Raw genomic sequence first — 15,141 nt, forward strand, 5'->3', positions numbered from 1 at the left:
GTCTGGTAGTTAGGTGGCGCCTGCAAACACGGTGCGGTGCGGTGACCTGTGTAATGGCGTTGGTAGCAGTGCCATTGCGCAATCTCGGTTTGTACCGAAAGTTTTTGTTCAAGTGTTCCTGCACTTTACTCATTCTGAGCCCATTGAGCGATTCCAGCTAGATCCTCGCCAAGGTTACCGCAGAGAACCGGCGCTCTCGCAACACCCGCGTAGCCCATGTAGCTTGTCTCAAACATTGTCACCGGCTCCAGACGAGCTTCGCCTGTCACCGAAAAAATTTCCTCGTGCCATACATCTAACTGCGGTGGCCGCGCTGGAACATGAACCGCAGTCGAAAAGGACGAGGCTGAACACACGCGAAGGAAGTTCACTTAGCTGCCTGCACCGCTTCATCTAGCCCAGTCAGCATTCATCTCAATATAAACCCATTCCATCAGCAACAATATATATAAAAAGAGAACTGAAAGGAAAAGAGATGCTCGTTATGACATACATGACGGAAGCCAACAGCCACCGAAACCAAGTAGCATAGAGGATATTTGCTTCCCTTTTGGATCGTTAATTAATTAGAACTTAATTGTGTAATAGTTTCTCGCTTAAAGATAATTTATAAAATGCAGCACAAACAACCGCGTAGCGCGCGCGGGACCCAAACCCACGACCTCCGAATTTCGCGTCCGGTGCACTACCAATTGAGCTAGCGCGACGGCTATCCAAACTTCTGGTTTAGGAGGTACTAATCTGTAGAGTTACCGAACCTTGAGAGTGTTCGATAGCGTCATCCTCGTCCACAGCGGGGCTCCAGTACGTCCAGCATTACCGCGGGTACAACGTAGGAACGCGATCAAATTTTGATGAAGGAAGCTGTGCGAGAACCTGCTTATGCTATCCACGGCGTCAAGACTGCCAGATTTGACGCTTTCGTTAAACTATTAACCAGACAAGTGACGGGAAAAGAGGTGCTTGGTAAGAAATACATGACGGAAGCCAAGAACCAACGAAATCAAGGAATATAGAAGTTGTCGTTTTTAAATGTGTGGTTTTTATCATTGGGCGATTAATAAAAGCAGAAGAAAAACAACCACATGCTGCAGGTGGCATCCGAAACAAGTACCCCCGAACTTCGTCTCCCGTACTCTACCAACTGAGCTATGGCGATGACTGTCCCCTTCTTTTTTCGGGGGTATTTATGGGTAGAGTAACCGACCCTTTAGAGTATTCGCCAAATTCACCCTCCTCCATAGAGCCGGACGTAGGACGGCCTGCAGTACCGCGAGTGCTACGTTGAAATGTGATTTGAACTGTGAGGGCAGAACCTGTGCGACAACACTTATGATACACTTTGTATATATACAGGGTGTCCAAGCTAACATTATCTAGGTTTTTAAAATATGCCACTGCACTCTAGCATGACGCGACGAAATGCATGTTGCTGGCTGTTGTATGAAGCAAGTCACACTATTCTCTGTATTGTGCTTAATTGAATAATTAGTTAGGAATAATTAACTGACTTCGCAAGCAACGAAGAAAGGCTCATGAGTTTCTGCTAAGAGTATGTGTGTATCAGAGAAGTTATAATTAAGGGAAAAGTAATTTAGTGTGTAGCAAAGTGCATGATGCCCTTTCATATTTTGTTTGCTTGGAGTGTTATAGTGGAGGAGGCATGCGGCGGCCAGCGGAAAACCCCCGTGATGTTAGGTATGTACGCCGGTGCCTTAACAAACGGCGCGAGCAGTTTAAGGTTTTCGCAATGCGGAACCTGCGTCCGGGTGGAATTCTTCTTTGTGGTCACGTGATTATGCATGTAGTGCAGTGCGTACTAATCGTTAATATAGAGAAGCAATATAATACGTTTAAATTGCAAAGACAAGAATATGAAAACTAGTCTGATAAAAATGTGAATGAGCACAAAGAACACTTACAGTGTGTGAAGAGAAACCGCTGAAGAGTGCCATTAACACCATCACTTAAAATTTTATATACGTCGCATATCCTCTTCGTTACTCAATGGTAAGCAGCCCGAAAGAAGAAGACAGAAGGAAGAGAAAACACAGGACAAACCGCTGACTCAGTTCTTAGTCAGCGCTTGCCGAGTGTTTCCTATGCCTTCCTTGTCCGTCTTGCGCGCTGTTTGCCCTTAAGAAATCTTTCATCAGCTGACCTGTTTAGCCATAGAATTGATCCTCTTCGTTACCGCCCTAGGTACTGTTGATTAGCAAAGGAAAACGCATTTGTCATCAAATAAACCATTCAAAGCACCTTTCACGTGGCTCCGAGATGTCATCTGTGCCATACACACTAGGGACGCCGCTGTTAATTTGAACCGCTGACATAGATTTTCTCCTCTCCCTGTCATTCTCAGCCATATTGAATGTGACACCTGCACTGCACATGAGTTGGTTCAGTGGTCTCTCAGACAATAGCGCGGGCTATAAATGAGATTGATTACCTCTGCGCCCTCAGTGGCTTCCTCCTCTAGCTGAAGGCTAAATAAGACGCAATGCAACACAGAATTTTCGGAGACAGTACGCCTGGTCGGATACCTTCCGTGCAGACCTCATTCCTTCGTACCATTCGCATAGGCATCATAAACCCCTTAGGTATCCGAACGAGCGACGTGGATTGGAGCGCATGCTTCGAGCTGAAAACTTCGGCATCGAAACTCAATATGCAGTTAGGGACAGAAAAAAGGATCCGAAATTGACAGAAAAACCAGTCAGGCATAGTCCAAAACGGCCTCTCACTCAGTGCGTCGTTAACTTCAGATGCCTGCTCGTGAAACACACTTAATACACTGTGGCGCAGAACTAAATTTCATGGTCATTTAGTGCGTTACACTACAAGCTGGTTGCTTTGAATCGTTGTCTAACGTGAACGTGAAAAAGCTGCTAATAGCCGTGACACAACGCATCTTACCACACTGCGGTGCTTTAAGCCTGCAGCGTAGTCCTATTTCGTACCTGCGTTTCTACACCCTTCGAAACGTCGCTTTCTTACAGCGATTCTCCTTGAGATAGTGACCAACTGCGCCGACGGAAGGAGCCGTCATGGCGATTCCGTAGTCAGCACGCATTCCCGAAAAATACAGTTCACAATGCAGTACTATTACGCTGCCGTTACGAGCAACGTACACCTAGAGGGAATAGTTGGAAATAGCTGAGAATTGGGAAGAACCGAACGAGGCGGATTTCCGTCAAAGATGTTTTCGTTCAAACCTAAAGGCAACATGAGAGGAAACACTGGAGCGCGTGGCCGCACTTCACGCACCGTTTTCGCCGAGGTGCGGTGAGAACCGACGGCAAGTGTCCGAAAGCACGTTAAGGGCCCAGAAAGCATGGCCGGTTGCTCTTTCCGCGCATGGCTCCGATGCCGCCCAAGCTCGTCGACTGTTGCAAACGTCGCTTTGTGAATTGCTGAGGCCACGAACTCCCGTCTTCCCCCTGATATTGCTTATACCTCTACCTTTGCTAATCATTTACCGGTTTCAATTTGCGGGTCATGTTGCACGCTGCTTCAGTGTATCTTTAGTCATACCACACACTAAAATTGGAGTTCTGGTTACATATGATTGACAGCTGGCTGTTTGTTTTGCGATTTTACTTACCCTGTTTATCTTCTCCTCCAGGACCCTGAAGAACTCGATCTGGCTTAGTGACCTCTCCCTGAAATGAGCAATCAAATTCATAGAGGCTAAAGTGCTAGCAGACTCTACAGTTGTGTTTTGACTGTCTTGAGTCTTTGAAAGCAGCAGCACAGGTGACCACCGAAGTGCCGTGACTGAGGGCCTCGGTTCATTACTGCACCGATATTAAGAAGTCTATATTATATTAAGACTATACCGCAGCTGTGGTAAAATGTGTCAGAGTGTGAGGTTAGAAATAGTGGCGGATATTCCTGAATGCTGTCAAAAAATTGGGAAGTTTCAAAAACGAAGGTACTCTGTTCTTCATTGGAAAGCGCACTGTTCTGCGGCGGTAATTATCCACTCTCTGAGACGTGACACGCACTGCGGTTTCACGCCCATCATTACACTTGCATCGAAAGGGTAAACGACGGGACACATAGCTGCATGGCGAAATAATCACCTGAAACTGCACACAGAACAACGCCAAAGCTCATCTACTTTATATCTCTAACCCGCTGCCTAAGTAATCTTCCTCCCTTGGGCTGTTGATATCCATTGATTCTTTTTTTTTCTGCGTTCCGACATGGGCATGTAGTGTCATGCTCGCTACGGTAGCAAGCCCGCATGCGACATAATTATGTCATGATGCTAAGGCGCTGGTAATAACAAGGGCATGCCAACACGACTGAAGATAAAATAAATCATGTAATAACCAGAGCGCGACTGTGGGCTTCCTGATCTTCTCATGTGACGTAATATGCACAACCACGTGATTGCGATTAGCTCCGAACGAGCTCTGAACCAGGTGAGGTGCGGCCAGTGAGTTCCGTGATATCGATTGCCGTCTCCGGTGCTACTCCGTCTATGGTGCTTGCCTAAAGCACATTGTCAGCTGCGCCAGGCAGCGATCTTTCAAATACTACATATGTTCTTCACCAACCTTGCATGCAGCCTGGCTGTCTTTTTTCTTGCATCGCAGGGTTCCAAATAATAGAGCACGCGCAGGTATGCTCGTAGAGTTTTCAACAATAAATACCTTTATTTGAAGTCCTAAAGTATTTCTAGTACAAATTAATTGGCAGTTCTTTGCTCATTAACTGTCAACATTGGGAACTGAGATTAGCAGCTGGGAAGCTGAAATTTATGGTTCGCTAAATCATTTTCAGATTACGGTGACGCATATATCACTCTGCAGGACAGCCTAAACACACAACACCGTTTTAGAGCATATCTTCCTGCAGATATAAAAGTTGTACGATACAAGATTGTAATGCCTGCTCAGCTTTTGCATTTCACTCACTGATTTGAAAGAAATAAACAAACGGCTTCTTCCCATGACTTGACACTATTTCAGTGAGTCAGTTTTTCGGGATAATTAACCGAAAACGATGTTTGCCTAAAGAAACCGCATGATCTTCAAGTAACTGCACCAACAAAATTGCAGATGGCCAAAGAAAGTTGCCCAGCTGGTAAAACCGTGCCTGGCTTGATATAGCTACTGGTCTCTCATTCACTCCGCTTGGTGGCCATTAGTATGGACGCGCCTCGCATGGGCTTCACACTTTTTCCGTAATTTCCTTAGTTCAATTGTTCGGACCCTTCTTAATTTTTACTACAGATGACCGGACATCAATAGGCACCTCCGGGGCATTTGTGGAGCCCGGCCGGCGGGCGTAACCCAACTTTTCGGGCCTCCGAACGCCCCGGCAGAAGCTTCGCCTTCTACGCCTACCCCGGCTAGGTAAGACGCAGTCATGTCACAGCCACCTGATATGAACGCTGCTCCAGACGCAGTTCCCGTCGCGTTTGTGAGCAGCCAGTCGTGTGCCCAACTCCCCGCAAGTGTCGACGTGGTGAAAGAGATGGATTCTACCGCTTCTCCGGCCAACCTTCCTCCTTAATCCAGTCAGGACCCTCCTGCAAGGACGACCGTGAAGGAACCAGCCTATGACTGGAATCTCTACCTCTCAAGATACAATCACCGCTCACTAGCTAAACGAGAGGCCGTCATGGTAGCAGGAGTCACCGTTCTCCCCGCCTATCGCAAGCCCAAATTAAACCTCCACCACCCCGCCATCATCGCCTACCCATGCTTCTCCAGTAAGAGTGCAAGGCCGTATTCCGCCCCCAAAGTATCTTCCCGTAATGACTACTAGACCCTCGAGATCTCAAACGCTTACTATTCGCCTACAAACAGCGCGTGCCTACCACTCGTAATGGCACCCTCACTAGTGAAGTGGTGTAGTGGCATCCTTCGTCACCAAATCCATGAGCGCATCCTCCTTACCATGGAACAAGACGGCCTCGACCACATCCTTATCGAGGTTGTTCGCGAAAAGAAGAGAGAACAGAGCGCTTTCTTTCTCAACGTTTATAGCACCTCTAAGAAGAAGCAGGCCTTGTTTGGTTGTCTCTTCTTGGAATATCACCTCTTGGCCCAACGCAGTCGCATAGTGCTGCTGGGAGACTTCAACGCCCCCCCCCCCCCCCATTACATGGGCATACCGCACTGATACAGCTAAAGCAGCCACCTACAGGACGCAGTAGATGCACTGGGACTGAATCTCATCACCGACTTCACCTCACCCACCCGCCTGGCTAATGGCATATCCCATGATAGCTCCCCCGATCTCACTTTCACCCTGAACATTCAACGAGATGCCAGGACCAAGTCAGGGGAAGACCTCGCAAGAGGTAATTTCATCCTATCGATCAGTATCCCGTCCACACAACACCGAAAACCAATAGGCACCATCCGCATCACAGACTGGAATAAATTCCAGGAGACCACACCTCTACCATAATCCAGAGCAGACAAAACGAAACGAACCCAATCCCTATGCGGGCATCACTAAAACACAGCCGCAGCCTGCAACGCAGTGAACACCCCTCAGCTGAAAACCACCTCCTACACCTCTGGGACGCAGGGCAGGGCCTCCGGCGTAGATGGCGACGATGAAAGCACAATCGCGCACTTACGCGCCGGAAAGCACATATCAATGAGCAAGCCCAAGACTATGCCTTCCGCCTGTCCCCCCAAAATTGGCTCCTCTTTCGTGATCCTGTCAATGGTACACTAAATACATTAAAATCTGGACTATCCTCAGGGGCCTCCACAACACGGACATCACTAAAGGCGCTACGCATCGCACCCTGCAGACCACAGGCTACACCTGTAGGGGTTTGGACCAAGCTCTGCTCGACGAGCTTCGCACACAGCACTTTGCTACCTGCCTCCCGCCCACAGCCGTTGCTCCATACACCATACACCTGACTCCCCAACCAAGAAATGGATTCCCCCCTAACCCATGGAGGGGCCTATGCCGCTGTGCAGTTGGCCACTAAGTCTAGCTCCCGGGAGCAGAAAAAAATTACAAATGCTATCATACGGAACCTCCCCAGCGAAAACATTCAATCCGTCAAAATATACCTAAATGAGCAATAACGGGTCCTTGACAACTCCCTACAGACTGAAAACACGCGGAGGTCATCCTCATTTCCAATTCCAAGACACCTGCATATATTAAGGCAATCCGCCCAATATTCCTGACGTCTTGCCTCGGTAAGATCTATGAACGGCTCATCGCCGAAACTGTATTGAGGCTACGAACCTCTTTCGCCCATACATGCTTTTTTTCCGCCCTGGACTATACACCTAACACGCCGGACTCCTGCTACGAAACGATCTACTAACGGGGGTCCCATCTGAAAAAAAACACCTTCTCATCACCCTGGGCATCACGGGGGCATTTGACAACATCGCCCACACAGCCATCCTGAACAGCCTCAATCATATCAAGTGCGGCCCCGCATCTAGCAGCACATCACCGCCTTCCTCCCCCGACCGCACCTCAACAATCGTCATGGGCGCCACGCGATCGCAACCCTGGACCATTCCTAATAAGAGCACCCGCAAGGAGCAGTCCTCTCCGCCCTCTCTTTACATGTTGCCATGGGCCTTTTGGGCTACCAACTAACTGCTCAAAAGGACATCGGCTACGCCATGTTTGCAGACAATATTAACTTATGGTCTACTCGTTGCTTCTCACAGCCAAGGAAGCGACTCTTCAAAAAGCCATTTAGCCATCGAGGGCAGAGGGGAGATTGTGCTAAAAAATTATCATCATCATTACCCCGATTTCAACTACTGCAGGGCAAAGACCAATTAACCATATAATTTGCCAGCTGCTCCCACACTATGCCTGCAAACTTCCAAATATCATCGCTGCTGCAGACAAATACACTTGCATTCAAAAGCATTCGAAAAATACGGGTCTGCTGTTGCCTGTTTATTCCTTCATTACGCGATCAAAAAGTGAAACGTTATAGGTTGGATGGCAGCGGCTGAAAGACAGCAGCTGAAAACACAACTACTGTATGTGTGTTTAGCACATCCACTGCGTGCGCGCATGAATGCTTCAGGCAAAGATCGGCGAAATCAATGATTGGTAACCTCAGTTCCTCTGCTGCTCAGTCACTTACTCGACAAAACCATGACAATCATATAGATTGTCCATTCTACACGCTCTGTGCTGCCATAGTTTTCGCTCTCGTTTCTAGGCCTCACAGGGACGCTGCTGGAAGTAGAAAATATGCAGTGCGTACTCGCCAGATAAGGATCGACACGGTCGATGGACACGTCAAAAACTCATTTCGTTGCCGCTGCTTCCTTCCTATTGTTCCCTTCGTTCCCGTCCCCATGTGCTTGGGTAGCCTACTTGTAATCGACTGATTACCCTCCCCTCCCTGCCTTTCCGTCCTTCTGTTTTTTTTTTTGCTCTCACTCTTCCGGCTTTCTCCCCACCTTCCTCCCTTCTCTTACAGCGCAGTGAGGTGTATATCGAGAAGGAAGACTGTTAGGCCGCCATTTCTTCACCTGAAAAAGCCCGCCTTAGAGGCAGTGCACTATATAATTTTGGGACGGCTTAAGGCACCTAAAAACGGCACTGCGATACTGGTGTGTTCTGGATCCATTGCTCAACAATGGACGTTGATGAAGACGACACTAAGCAGTGCACAGCGCGAGAGAGTAGCAGTTCTCAGGAGGGTTGATTGGTTGCGCCGACAGCATAACAGAACGTTGTTCGATGCGGCTTAGTGCTTATGGCGCTCTGCTGCTGGCCCGAAATACGCGGGCTCGATCCCGGCCGTGGCGGTCAAATTTCGATGGAGGCGAAATCCTAGAGCCCTGTGTACTGTGCGATGTCAGCGCACGTTAAAGAAACCCAGGTGGTCGAAGTTTCCGGAGCCCTTCACTACGGCGTTCCTCACAGCCCGAGTCGCTTTGGGACGTTAAACCCCCAAAAACCGTAAACCGTTATATACAGAGTAACTTAATATGCTTTAAAACACTGGTGTCCTGAAACTGCAGATATGGTTACCGACACAACGCTATATGCAACAAATAACGCGTAAGCACCTGAGTGATATGTCTTCTCGACATGCTACACAGGCAATCTAAAGTGCAGAGTGAGTAAATTGAAGGCGGCAGCAAATTCCCCAAGGAATCCTTTTGAAGGCCCTCACGAGTTTGTCCAGTCGATGAGAATAGGAAATGCAGAGACCACTAAGACGCCTAATAAGCAGAGCTACTAAAAAAGTGTGGTTCGCATTTTGAAAAAGCAAAAACGCGAAACGAGCTGACGCACGAGTGAGTGAACAAGTACAGTTCCGCCACACTCTAGAGAAAGAAACAGGTTATTCACGACGCGGGGGCTCCTATTGGGAGCGCCATACGAATATAGCGAATATTCTGTGCATCACCTGCAATTTCTTACTCGCACAACGTAGAACCTGCCGGAAGTACGCAAGTTCTGAAAATAAGAAACTGTTGCAGATATGAGCCACAGGAAACACAGACAGTTTCCTACCCACTCAAGCCTGGGTTTGCCGCCTCTTGGACATTATCTGTGAATCCCAGTAGGATCCGCTGTTGCCAATTTACTGTAGAGAAAATGCTAGGTACTGAAGGGCGCCGCAGGCTCAACGTATGCCACCAAATTGACCTGGCCTCATACTGCAATGACCAAACCGAAATTTTTTGGGTTTATTTAAATTAAGAGCCGCACCTGATGCTTACCAAATTGTTCAGCCAAAATTAATGCCTCAAGTTCACTCTTTTTGTCAGAACAAAAGAGTGCGATGTAATCAGAATAGGCAAAAATATTAATTTCACATTGACGAGGAGAACACCTCGGGCAGGTGCGCTGTTATTAGTGCTGAGGCAAAGGAGTTCAAGATATAAGTAAACAATGAAGGCGATAATCGACGCCCTGGGCGATCAGTGAATTTCAATAATATAGGTTTCGTTAGCTCTTGGTTAACAATTAACCTTGTATGGAACTCCTTATGGCAATCTCATGCCCTTGAGCTAAAGGTCACCAATATTTACATGTTCAAAGACTGCAAACAACAAATCATGACGAAAGTTTTTCTTTAAAGTGCACACATCGTCACTGCCTGTAAAGACAGCTTTAGCGAATTGCCGCCTGTGCAATACGTCAGAGACCACTGACCACCGTTTTATTCTATGTAGTGATGCAACATTCTTCTTCGACGCAATACAATGAGCGCTTATGAAGGAAATTGAAATAACACCCTTCATTATCCGTTTCTTTTTCGAGAGCACCACTTCATTAGCAATACCATAAAAACCGATGTCTGCTAAAAGCCTCTCAGATACCTGCGGAAATAAAATTATTATTGCCGCGACAGGGTTTCGAACCGACGACAGCGTGAACAGGTCAGCTTCGCTACCCACTACACGAAAGCACTAGGCTACCGTCACAGCCGATCACGCCTCGTGTTAAACTGCAACACACTCCCACGTGGTGTGGGCCTGTCAACAGAGTCCCCACTTCCCTCCCCACCCCACCCCCAACTAAAGAGGCTTGGGAGACCTTCCTCCTCGAATGCGCAAGCCGCCCTCGCACGCCGAGCTCGCGAGGCGGTGGGATCTTGCGGCATCCCGGGCTAGGGACCCAGACCAAGAAGAGTCGGCATTCAACAACTGCGCCGGCTCATCCTCCCGATTTTCTTAATAAAATTTTCCTCCCTCGTGCGCTGCGTATTGTACGTCGTCGACTTCATCAACTTGCATCTTCTTGCAATAGAATATGAGGAAAGCAAATTCACTCGAACAACGGCTAGACCTGTACGCTAGTGCAGATAAAAAATGAGGTGACCAGCACGGTCTAGTTATGACATTTCATGAAAAAGGAAGCGCTGGAGACCATGTAGTAAAACGGCGATAAGAAAGAAGCGAGGGTGTGAAGAAGCTTTAGGGGGGTTTATCGTCCCAAACCGACTCAGGCTATGCGGAATGCCGTAGTGAAGGGCTCCGGAAATTTCGACCACCTGGGGTTCTTTAACGTGCACTGATATCACACAGCACACGGGCCACTGAAGTTTTGCGTCAATCAAATTTTGACCACTGCAACCGTAATAAAACCCGCGCCTTACAGGTCACCACCCGAGGGCTGTAACCACTGAGCCACCGCGGCGGCTGAGGATGTGAAGTGAATATATAAAACGAATAGAGGATAAAAAGTGAACAACCGAGACAATGTGACCCCCTAGAAGTGAACGATGAGATGCTAGAAGTACAGTAGATAGAAGATGAAAAAAGAAAACGTGAGTAAAAGTTCTAAGACAAAAATACGGAAAATAAAAACACTAAATAAGTACCGAAACTAAAAAAAGAAACAAAAGATAAAAAAGATAGGCACGAACGAAGGAATAATGAAGAAATAGCCAACAATCAATCACACTAAGCACTATGAAAGAGACTTATTTACTATGTACCACGGACGTTAAAATGAGCCAAAAAATACGGAGCAGAAAAATATAGAAAAAAACATGCGCACAAGGTAAAGAGATTTTACAAAAACTAAGGAGCAATCGTGCCACCGGAAAGAATATTAGAGGTGACGATGCGGGTGTAGAGAGAAGACGTCTCTCTCTGCTTCGGATTTGGATAAAAGAAAATACCCTAAGGCTGGTGTGGTGGAGGCCGAAAAGGTAGCTGGATAGCTGACGAAAAAAAGGACGCGCGCAATAAAACAAAGAAAGCCATAGTTTGACACAATGGTAACAGCAAAATGACAAACGCGCAGGATTGTTTGCAAGCTTAACAGACGTACAAAAAAATAAAAAGAACTAAAATAAAAAAATATAACCGAGTGCTAAATTTCACAATTTAAAGCAAAGAAACTAACAAAGTGTCGGGAGCTGAGAGTCCCAAAACAGGGAGTGAAAAATCTGTAGCTAAGCATTTTGTTTGTTTTGTAAATGGTCGCGACTGGGCGAACGCTGTCTCGTTTTTGCATTGTAACACTCATCCTGTTATCAAAAATTAGACATTTATTCTGGGACGGGCATGCCCATAACAGAAATGTAACTCGCTTCTAAAGCTCAAGCATATGTGAAAAATGCACTGTGCAGAGCAGCCACGTGAACACGGTACTCATACCAGTAAGCACCGTGTCCCAGCAAAAAACATCCAGGGGAAAAGTGTACCAAAGTTAACACCGAAGCAATAGTGCACGTCGAGAAATGAGCAAAAAGGGGCTTGCAAAGCACTCATGCTTGACAAAGAAGCACGGAGCCCTCCTGTGTGCAGAGCATGGTCTGCAGAACCATCCCACGAAACCATCGACCCCACTACGGTTCGCCTCAAGCACAGCATCAACGCGTCCCCTCTGGTGCAATTAAGTCAAAGGTGGATAACCGGCTGCAACACAGTGCGCAAGCCATGACACGATCAGCAGGTCAATAATGTTTCCCAAGCAAGACAGGGAGCAGCAGCAATAGCAATGATTAGCTATGTGGAGAAACTGGGATGAAGCATTGAAAAACAAAGTGTGACAAATAAAATTAAACGTACATAGGACTATATACATGCATGCATGCATACCTGCATACATACATACATACAGTAGAATTTCAGAAGGTCGTTCGTTGCTTCGAGGATGGTTCACAAACCCTTCCTCTAGTGTCGTTCGGCTTGGAAGATGAACAGGAGGCGAGCTTGTAGATGATGACAGCAGAGCATATATTTACAACATACATATAGAGAGAGTTAAACTGGAAAAAGCAGAACTGAATTTAAAAAAGAACAAACTTTGCACCACTTTACTCATCGACCGGGCAGGTTAGAGCCTAAGTAGCATCAAATTACATGCTAAGCATGGAGCCCCAGCTCAGACTCGACTGCATCCGTTTACATGCGCTTTTAAGCACTTGATTAACCAAGGACTAAGGGCGGTCATTTTCAGTGGCTCGCCCTAAGCATCAATTCTCCAATCAAAAATAACATGCGAGGGACAACCCCTTGGGTTAGGCTTAGCCTCTAACCCAGAGTCTTGTTAACAACACAAACTAAATAAAAAACAAATACGCCACCACTCTCTCTCAAGTGAGAGTATCCACACGCTTTTCCTTCGGAGCTAATCCTTGCCTTAGGCATTTCGCCACCCATCATCGGTCTGCGTCGCCCGTCAGCAACAGAGGAGGGGGCGAAAGGGCCCACGATGCTGCCGCTCTACCGACGGCGGGACACAGCTAATAAGCATGAAGGGGTTCGTCTGTCGCTCTGGGAATCGCCCCTGTCTTCCCACATTCTTGTCTTGTCTCGCCTGTCCGCCAAAACAGGTGTCCGTCACGGCCTTCCAGAGAATGCGCTTTTGTTCACTAGCGCCTGTCTTCCCACATTCTTGGCGAGTGCTGCCTGTCCGCCATGACAGGTGACCGTCACGGCCCTCCTGGGAATGCGCTTTTGTTCACTAGCGCCTGTCTTCCCACATTCTTGGCGAGTACTGCCTGTGCGCCATGACAGGTGTCCGTCACGGCCCTCCGGGGAATGCGCTTTTGTTCACGAGGCCCGGCGGGACGCTGCGGTTGCCTTCCCGGCGATAGCCCACGTCGTTAAGGGGGGGGGGGGGGGGGGGTCCGTGCGCCAAGCGACCGTACCGTTTTCGTTCCCCGTAAGCACTCGGGGGCTCTCGCTTATACTGGGGAGCGGTTTCCGCGTGTGCCGGCGCCCCACTTTTTGCAAAGGTATGCAGCTGGAAAAAAAAGGACGGCCTTACACGCCCCCTCTAAGAGTATAAACCGAGCTTGCTTTCAGCTCGTTTATGCTTACTAGCAAAGAGGCCGCAATACTTTCACATTACAAGTGTCAGCTCTCCGGGGGCACAGTTTCTCCTGGGTACTCGGCACTTCGAGAACCAAAGCAAAGAAACAATCAATAAAATAAGCTGAAGCGCAACATTGGTGCAAGCTGCTGTAAAGTTCACTAAATGGGCAGCAACATCATGCACTGCGCAGAGTCCACATTAGAAGCACACACAATGCCACATTGTTCATCACTGTTCACAAGTCTGCGCACAACACTCACGGGCACCGTTCTATGCAGACGCCAGGCAGAAGTCTCTTCGTAAGTGCCCGACTTCAACACACGGCACCCTGCTCATCGAGCGTCGGTTGAGTGGGAACATTCACGCCCTGTCTAGGCTGGCATGGTGGTACCGACTGGCTCCCATGTCAAGTTGGGGAGCCTGGATAGCGCATCTGCGTTTCCATTCTTGGTGCCTTTTCTATGTTTCATCGTTATGTTATAGCGCTGGAGTGCCAGCGCCCATCTAGCCAATTTTGCCCCGTGTCGAGTGCACGTCGTCAAGTATGACAGGGGGTTGCGGTCAGAGACGACATTGACCACAGCGCCAAAGAGCCAATAATCGAACTTCTTAAGAGCCCATATAATAGCGAACGCTTCGCGCTCTATGGTCGACCATCTCGCCTGAGTCGCGTCGAAGCGTTGACTCGCGAATCCTATAGGCCTTTCTTTGCCCTCTTCTGTCATTGGTGCCAAGCAAGCCCCGGCAGCCGTCGCTGATGCGTCAGTGAAAAGCCAATACGGTTGGTGAGGTTGTGGAGTGCTCAATGCCACTGCTCTGCAGAGCGAGTCTTTCCGCTCTTCTAATACGCGCTGCGCATCTTCTGGCCATGGGATCAAGCTGGGAACGCCCCGCTTAGTCAAAGTCGTTAGGGGGCCAGCTATTTCAGCGTATCTAGGCACGTATTCTCTATAATATCCACATAATCCTAGCAAGCTTCGCAGCTCTTTCTTTGTGTTAGGCTGCACAAAGCCTTTTATGGCGGATATCTTCTCCGGGTCAGGTGCATGCGTCCCTGAACCCACTATGTGTCCTAGATAGCGAATGTGAGGCTGTCCTACTTGACATTTTTCAGGGCTAGCCTTTAGTCCGGCCCTTCTAGGCAGCCAAAAGATAGCATTGATGTGCTCTAGGTGTTCCTTCCAAGTATTGGAGAAAATTGGTATATCATCCAGATATGCAGTGGCGTAGTCTTGGTGCTTAGATAGGAGCGTATTGACTATTCTTTGGAAGGTCGCTGCAGAGTTCTTAAGCCCAAAGGGCATCACTGCCCACGCATAATGCCCCTCATGCGTCACAAATGCGGTAAGCGCTTGGCTGTGCGGGTCCATCGGTATCTGC

The 15,141-nt window shown here is 48.1% G+C and overlaps 1 protein-coding gene across 1 annotated transcript in view; it reads right to left on the reverse strand.

Annotated features, from left to right (window-relative positions):
• LOC144107307 (uncharacterized) overlaps positions 1-15,141 on the reverse strand; it is a 102,209-nt gene that overhangs the window by 12,568 nt on the left and 74,500 nt on the right. The window contains exon 5 of the mRNA XM_077640304.1: positions 3,605-3,662. Within this exon, the coding sequence (XP_077496430.1) occupies positions 3,605-3,662 (58 nt within the window). The remainder of the gene's footprint in view (positions 1-3,604; positions 3,663-15,141) is intronic.

Source organism: Amblyomma americanum, chromosome 1 (genome assembly GCF_052857255.1).
Source record: "Amblyomma americanum isolate KBUSLIRL-KWMA chromosome 1, ASM5285725v1, whole genome shotgun sequence".
Classification (NCBI taxonomy): Eukaryota; Metazoa; Arthropoda; class Arachnida; order Ixodida; family Ixodidae; genus Amblyomma; species Amblyomma americanum.